Source organism: Psammomys obesus, unplaced genomic scaffold (assembly GCF_907164565.1).
Source record: "Psammomys obesus unplaced genomic scaffold, mPsaObe1.curated_primary_1811, whole genome shotgun sequence".
Lineage (NCBI taxonomy): Eukaryota > Metazoa > Chordata > Mammalia > Rodentia > Muridae > Psammomys > Psammomys obesus.
This window is the reverse complement of record NW_026590654.1, coordinates 1440677-1449323: the sequence shown is the minus strand read 5'-3', so window position 1 is coordinate 1449323 and position 8647 is coordinate 1440677. Positions and strand designations below refer to the sequence as shown.

The window sequence follows — 8647 nt, the reverse complement described above, 5'->3', positions numbered from 1 at the left end:
ATAGATAGATAGATAGATAGATAGATAGATAGATAGATAGATAGATACAGAGATACATACATACATACATACATACATACATACATACATAGATGATAGATTGATAGATACATACATACATACATAGGTAGACAGAATCCTAGGAGATACACATATTTATATCTTAGTGGAATTGAGAAAATTTTTATCTGCTAGTTATTCTTTCTGGTTTTTGTAATGACAGTCAATATTCCTAAACAGCCAATAATCAACCTATATTCCATCTCTACTCAGTGAGCCCACAAAGTCTCAGAATCTGGTGATTTAAAAATACTTTCTAAAAATTATTAAGACCACATTGACAAGGACATCATATATAAACAAAATCTGACCATAGGTGCTATATTAAGACAAAGGACAAATAAATAAAAAATATTCACTTAGTCAGACTTCTTGAAAAATAATTTAATGAAATTCCAAATTTCTATATAAAAAATAAGGTCTATAGGCTATTTTCATCTTAGCATTTAGTTTTAATGTTTAAAAAAATCAGTAAAACATAGTCATCCATACTTATTTCGTGAACTATATTTTATACAAAACTTGCTGTCTTAAAAGTTTATTTTCTTATCAAGTGCTTGGTGTCTTAAATTCCTGGACTGTCTTTTGTTGTCACATGAACAAAAGAACATAAAATCCAAAAAGTCCCAGTTGCATCTTCCTTCCAGTCTATTTGAAAGGAGAAACTTCAGGAATTATTTTCAAGCTGGGCTGCAGGGATATTTGAATGGAGGTGAAGATGTACACAGTAGAGCATTCACTGGGCTTCAAATCACATCTTTGTGGACCCTTGGCAGGAAATGAAAATTTGATGTCTCTAGTTTAAATAAATTGTTTAGTGCAACTTTGCCTTTTTTTGTCAAAATTAAGGTGATACAGAGCCCTTACGTTCAATAAACAAACAATGCTGAACACACACATACACACACACACACACACACACACACTGACACCAGGAACTTGACAACAGACAGAAACCAGTCTGCTCCTGTTCAGTCAGGGATGAGCACTTGGAGTCCCTGAGGCCACTGAGCAGGCCACACTGCCCTGTTGCATAGCATTCCCACAGCCATCGTCGGGATAGTGCAGATTATAATTGGGAAATGCCTGATCTAGTTTATTGTCCTCTCCCAGACACAATCATGCAAACTACTTCTTTAACACTGAAAGCAACAAGGAACCACTTCCCAACAAAACATCCTGTTTGATTTGTGAACATGTCTGAACAGTGGAAAGGGACCTGAAACACTATTGCCAACCATTGTTCCCTAATTCCAATCTGTTCAGTCTTGTCTTATATTTTGGAACTGTAAGCCTCTCTTCCATGTGACAGCATTTCAGGTTTGCGAAGACAGGTAACATATCTTTGTTGTAGACTAAATAATTTTATGTAGTTCCATTTGTGGGACATGACCAGACATCACGACCCACATCATCTTTGGAATGGCTCCAGCTGTCCTGCATGATCTGTCCCATGTTAAGTACAGACAATCTTCTTTCTCAGTGTTCTTGAGGCTGGCCTTCACCAATGAAACTGAAAACTGTACTTTTATGGCAGCCAAGTTTACCATGAGCACAAGTTCAGTTGGTGACTAACCAAATCGTGTGGTTTATTACACGTGCACTCATGCTGGACCACAATTGTACACAAGCGTTTAATGGGATGCATCCTAAGCTTCCAGAACATCCTGTCTACAAATAATTACCTAAATACATCATAGTAATTTTAGAACGTGGTACTTTTCAGTCATCTGCTACCCATAGTGCATTCATAGTCGAGAAAGGGAAGTAGAAAGTCACAAAATCTTTAATATAATGAATATATGAAACATGGCATGTACATAGTATAGTTGATTAATTAATACTAACACATAACTAAAAATATTATAAAAAGAATAATACAGTAGTATTAAATCTTTTCCTCTCCTCCAGCAGATTCATTAGCTTTTTTATGACTTGTTTAATCACATTGAATGAAATACCAAAAGCTTACACATTATAAATCACATTCAAACCTTCAGTTGTTAGAGATTTTTAGGTTATAAATACTCTTAGAGAGTTGTTCTCAGCAGTCCTTATTCTGCCTGTAATTCTTTGAGGTTGAAGCCTCGTGGTTGTTACCCTATCCACTTTGACATGTCTATTGCTGTCCTTGTTTCGTTCATTATTTGGAAGCCATGTTGGTAAGATTTTATGGACAGAAGAGTTTGGAGGGAGGAAAGAAAAAGAATAAAAAAGGGGGTGTGCTTATATCAATCTCAAAAATAAAAGAAACACATAATTACAAATAAAAAATTTTAGAAAATGTTAGCAAGTGGCTTTTTATAAACCCTCTGAAACTGATGAAGCAGTATCATCACTGTCACTGTGCAGATAAGAGAACAGGATCAGAAGCAGTGGATGATGCATTGGGTATTATTAAACACCCTGGAATAGGGCTTCCATTTGCTTAAAATGGCCTCAGTTTATCCAAACCTCACTAGCAACCTCATTTTCTCATTGTTATTGTTTTGAGACAGACTCTCTCAGTGGCCCAGGCTTCCTTTGAACTTGCATATTCCTGTCTCAGCCTCATGGGCGATGGGTTTTAGGTGTGTGCCACTCTACCTGGCAGTAAATATCTCTTACTTTCCTTTGCTCTGGTCTACTTTGTGTTGCCATTTGCAAGAGATGAGGGTACGTTGCATCACAAGGTGGAACTTTGTCCTCACGGGGGATGAATACACAAGAATACAATCTCAGTCCAGGGACCATTGTGTTAAGTAATTTCCACTGCTGACCCAGACCTCTTAGATGGAGCGCCAGGACATTTATAACCAAGTAGATTATGAAGGGGATCTACTAACGCCTTCTCATAGTCCTAGAAGATAGTTGAAGTTCAGACAGAGCAGATTAAATCAAGGGTTTAAGAAACAGAGCTAGATAACTACAGTTCTTTCCTTGTGTGAAAATGGGAATGTTAGCGATCCGCAAATGATGGGAAATTAGTTTAAAAGCAGAAAAGTAGAGTTTTCCCTCATCCTTTGTCAGGCCTCTACTATAAGTGGAAATTGTAGGGGGCTTTTAAAGAAGTGTTTTGAAAGATATTTTTTAGGAGTTGTAAAAGATTATCATGTTCCCATGTAGTAAGTGATGTGAAGGGTTTTGTTTTGGTTTTGTTTTGTTTGTTTTGTTTTTTTTCCTCCCTGTGATTATTCACTAAGCTGGCTGCTAGGACCAAATTAGAAACTAAAACAAATGAACAAACAAACAAACAAACACACACTGCATCAAACACTTTGAAGGCATTTTGTGTTTTGTGAAGAGAGGTGTGTGTGTGTGTGTGTGTGTGTGTGTGTACGTGCATGAGTGCATGTAAGCACTCTTTTGTTGCCTCTTTAAGATAATAATAGTAACTTGAGCAAAAGAGCAGTATTTGGGCATACCCTGCATCCTGCACCAATAAATGGAATTTCCTAACAGGATTGCTTGGTGGCTCTGTCCTCTGTATTAAGCCTCAGGTTTCTGTTATAAGGATATTTAACCTCAAGTCAGTCTTGACTCATATCCACGGCACTAAATCATGGTGACTGTTTCCTCAAAAACAAATCCAGCTTTAAAAAGTTTGGGGCTGGCAGGGTGGTTCTGTGGCATTTACCACCAGTGCTACAGGCCTAAGGTTTGATACCAGGAACTCAGTGGTGGAAGGAGGGAAATGTTCACGGGAAGCTGTGCTCTGACTCCCACATTCATGCTGGGTCATACATACTCCATGCATACATAGAAGTAAAGATAAACAAACAAACAAAACGACTCTAAAGACAATGTGCTGCATGTGGTGACATCAGTGCTGCTAGCTAGCAGGACGCTGAAGGACCCCTTCTCTTCCTTTTGGCAGTTAGTAGTTTTCAAAGCTTCATTAAAAAGATTTTAATAATCGGGAAGGGAGGAGGGAGGGAATCACAGGGGGATACAAAGTGAACAAAGTGTAATTAATAAAGAATAAAAAAAATTCAAAAAAAAGATTTTAATAGTGTTTCTGTTTTTTTGTTTTGTTTTTTTTTTTTTTTTTTTTTTTTTTTTTTTAATTCACCATGATACAAAGGACTTGCTGGGGACCAAGTCTCTATTTTCTACAGTTTTCCTCCAAACATCCATAAACTGATTTGACATATGCTTGAGTCTCTGCATGTTTAGAAGTGCTTATCATTTTGATTTTTCACAATACAGAGTTTCTCTTTATTTGGAAAAATAGATGGAATATTACGAAATTGATTTATTGGCTTCTCCTACTTCATATGGAAGACTATCAAGATGTTTGGGGCTTATTTTCTGCATAGATACATAGAAGCCTAAATCTTCCACACGTGCGTTGCCTCAGACCCTATAGAGATATGTAGGCCTATACGTTGACACACATAAGCCTATAATTTACTAACATATACATACTTTCAGCTTTCAGACATTTAGATGTTCTGTGGGCTTAGATTTTCCGCCAAACCTACTTTATTTAGGGTTCTCAAGCACCTTTACCTCCCTCCCAAGCCCCATTCAGCCTTAGGTAGGAGGTTAGTAGGGAAGAAGGCTGTCGTCCTCTTTGATCTACTTCCTGCTGATTAGGGGATTGCCAGACTCAGCCATTGGGATACCAGAGTCCAGTCCAGAGGCTAACACTGAGCAGCAACATGAAGTCAGTGAAAGCCACAGACTTTGGATTGTCCAGAGAAGCTCTCTGGAACATTTCTCTCTGTAAAGTCAAGTATCAAAGCACAAAGATCAGGGCAGAGATGTCCATCCAAAAAGCGATGTCTCACTGCACAAGGGCCTCTATATATCTCCTCTCTTCAGAGTCCACCCACAGATGTTCTCAGCAGGCCAAAGTCATGCCTCTCACAGTTGAGAGCTCACAGCAAAACATCACATGCCCTCTCCTAGGCCAACCTGGGCAAAACATCACATGCCCAGCTTGCAGCAAAGCATTGCATAACAAAACTTAGTCTTCAAAGAAACCAGAAACTTCCACTTCAATGTTACATAATGTATGAACCTGATGTGATCTTACAAAGGCCAATATCTTAGAAACATGTATAAGATGTTGTCATGAATACATACATCTGCCAGGAACAAGAGACACACAGAGGCCTGTCCCTCATGGAAATGAACAACTATTTCTTGGTGGAAAATTCAAAGGTCTAACACTACACTAGGGTATCTTTATAATCACAGAACTTTTCTACTTAGAGTTTCTTTAAAAAGGCTTTTGCTCCTTATGAGTATTTGACAGGCAAGATGACATTTTAGGTAAATTAAATTGTGCTGGCTGATTTGATGGACAAGATGTCAACATCTAGATCAAGAGCAGTACCTATGCGCTGGGTGCACAGCCATAGGCCTTTTTAAACACAGATTGTACCACTATCCAGACCATAATGTAATGTGCCAAATTTGGATCCTGATTTGGTCCAGTGCACACGAGTTCCTCAACTGAGCCTCCCTTCATATGCTGAAACCCTTACTATGAAGACATCAGGAGGTGCCTTTGGGAGTGACTGAATCATAAGGGTGGAATGCTCGTGAATAGGATGAGTGCCCTCATTAAAAAAAAAAAAAAAAAAAAAAACCTCGGGAGGCGATACATCTTTAGACTACAAACATCCACTTGAAAGTTGAGCAGGGGTATTCTGAAGAGAGGAGACAGGTAGACTCTTAGAACTCACTGGGAAGCCAACCAAGCCAAACTGATGATATCTCGGTCCCTGTAAGTCTCTGACTCAAAAAATAAGGTAGGGCCAATCTAAATTCAATCCCTAGGACTCATGTGGAAGCAGATAACTAATACCCAAAAGTTGTCCTCTGACCTCCACACATAAAGTAAACACACACACACACACACACACACACACACACACACGTACATGCACACAGACAAAAGTAATTTTAGAAAGAAGATGGAAGGCTGAGGCAATGGTTCAGTAAGAGCTCTTTTGTGCAAGCATGATGATAATGAGTTCAAGTCCCCAGCCCCCACAGAAAAGTCTAAGTATGGCTGTGAGCATCTGTAATGCTAGTGCTAAGAGAGAGGGGAGAAGACCATTGGAGCTTGCTGGCTGTGAGGCTGGCTCCAGGTTCAGGGAGAGCACAAGGTGGAGGGTAACAGAGCAGGATAGCATACGTCCTTTAACTACTGCACGCACAGGCAGGCATGCTCACACACACAACATACAGCGTGCACACAAACAAACAAACAAATGAATATAGTGGATAGATATTTTTAAATGGGGTGGAGAAAAACTGAGGGAGATTCCCATTCAGCATCAAGTCTATATCTCCACACACATTCATACATCTACATGAATCTGTAATGTGTGTGTATGTGTGTGAGTGTGTGTGAGAGAGAGAGAGGAAAACATACACAAACTTCACACACATGTATACCAGATGAGTTCAAGAGCTCTGCACGTGAGGGCACAGCAAAGACGCCACCCTCAGTGAGTGCGAGGCAGACATCAGCAGTGACCCTACCCTACCCCATCACCTAGAACTGTAAGGCAGAAAATTCTATTGTTCTATTTTATTTTATTGCATTTTGTGACAGCAGACAGAAGAAAATACGTTTTATAATTTCTCTCTCCCCTGATCTTCTCTCTCACCAGACTCCCCTACAGAGGACTACCTAAAAATGCACCACACTGTCAAAATGGAGCCTCTTCAGCTATTTGAAGGTTTCCTGATACTTCTGCAGTTAATGTGTTTCATTTAAAGCATCACTCAGGCATATTGTTGTCAGCTTGTAATTTATTTAAATTGCTGTTGGCTTCATTTCCATTTTCTAGTTTCTAGCTTGACATTTCAGAGGCAGAAATTGAATCTGAGTTCAGAAAATGCAATGTATTTTCCCTACGCATATGTTAAATCTTCCCACGTCTGTAAGTAACAACTCGCTTCAAAAATTAAAAATAAATAAGGAGAGCCAATAGGGAGTAGAGCGTTTTCGTTTCTCTTTCCAGATGAGAAGGGCTGTCATGAATATTAGACACTGCCCTGCATCCTGGAGCAGGACCAGGATGGGGTATTGATTCAGATGTCATAATTAAATGAGTCTGAGCCTGAGCTCAGAGAGGCACAATTTGGGAAGATGGATAAAGAGTCAGGAAGAGATATGAGTTAGAGTCTCTTTCACTAATAGCAGTTGTCAGAATTTCAAGGACGAGAGGTTCTATCAATTGGTACAGGAACGGCATGTGTGTGATGGGCTTTGGCACCTTATCAATTCCCTGTCTTCTAAGAGAACATGTGTGTGACATCTGTGATTTATTTCTGATCTACCAGTCTGGTGAGCATGAGTCTGGTGTTTGCTGCCAAATTACCTTGCTCGTCTACATGCTAAGAGGTTGCTGTCACGTTTAAGGCTGTCAGAAATCCAAATCCTTCCCATGGGAGATCCCGGGGAGCAAACAGAATAAAGATTTGCTTTTTGTTTCCGGTGAACCACCCATGGGGATTTCCAAGGTGTCGACCAACCTCTTTCACCAATTAGCTCTCCCTCTCAATGTTGGTACATTAAAGTGAAAACAATATTACAGGCACACAAATTGATATCTAAAACAGAAAAACAAATTCTGCTAATCTCACCACCCCAACTCAAACATGGCTTCCCCAGTCTGTGTTGACCCTGTGGTTAACTTCTTCGATTAGAAAACAGCCTAGGACAATTAGCAGATAACCACCATGAGGTGATATATTCTAGAAGCAAAGAGAGGTTCTCCTCTCTGGGAGGAGAATGTATTCATGGTTCCATGAGAGAGAAGAAGGGCTCTCTAAAGCCTAAGACCCAAAGTGGGATGGGAATGAACTCAATTACAGCAGCCCATGGAAGGGACATGTTTTTCTTTTATCTGAGGTAGGATATCTTAAAGGTCTTTTGGCTGTCAGCAGCTTTCATGGATTAGGGTCCCACATCTTTACATCTTTAGCATCAAAGAGGAGTAGATAATGTTAGCACACGAGCTCACTCTTTCTCTCTAGGGGTGTGTGTGTGTGTGTGTGTGTGTGTGTGTGTGTGTGTGTGTACCACCTTTTAGGCTGAAGCAGGAAGGAGTATTTAGAGTTGATACACAACTTTCTCTGGCCACCAGATCATGACCTTCTGACCTGGGAGCTGACTGACTTGGAGAGTTATGGAAAAGACCTTCTTGCAGCCTGGCTTTCCACCCATTCACTTCTCCATCGCCCTCTTCCTGCCTCATCCTCTGTAGTACAAAAGTCGTAATTTTAAGCCAGCCAGTTGCCAAAGGGACTGTAAAGTGACTCTAAGTAATCATTCTCTGTAGCACCTACAGCAACATATTTTTTCTCTGATCCTTTAGCCCTCCCTCCCTGACCCCAAATGAAAATCCTTTTACCCATAAGGTTTCACACAAAAAGGGATTTTGTAACATATGTTCTTACCTTTACCTGTAAAGGAAGAGGGATGCTTTCAGATGCATCTTTGTTGAGGTGAGTTCCTGACTCTACAGTTGTTGGGCTACCACGGTTGCACAGTGATTACGCAGTGGCCCACAGCCCTGTCTAAACAATAGAGCATGCTTAATCTTTCAGAATTCCAAAACTGTAGAGATTCAGTTATTTC

The 8647-nt window shown here is 39.9% G+C and overlaps 1 protein-coding gene across 1 annotated transcript in view; it reads left to right on the top strand.

Annotated features, from left to right (window-relative positions):
* Positions 1 to 6722, top strand: part of Samd5 (sterile alpha motif domain containing 5) — a 434888-nt gene extending 428166 nt beyond the window's left edge. Inside the window, exon 2 of the mRNA XM_055608078.1 lies at positions 6672 to 6722. Coding sequence (XP_055464053.1) covers positions 6672 to 6695 — 24 coding nt within the window. The 3' untranslated portion in view covers positions 6696 to 6722. The remainder of the gene's footprint in view (positions 1 to 6671) is intronic.
* Positions 6723 to 8647: the final 1925 nt, after the last annotated feature.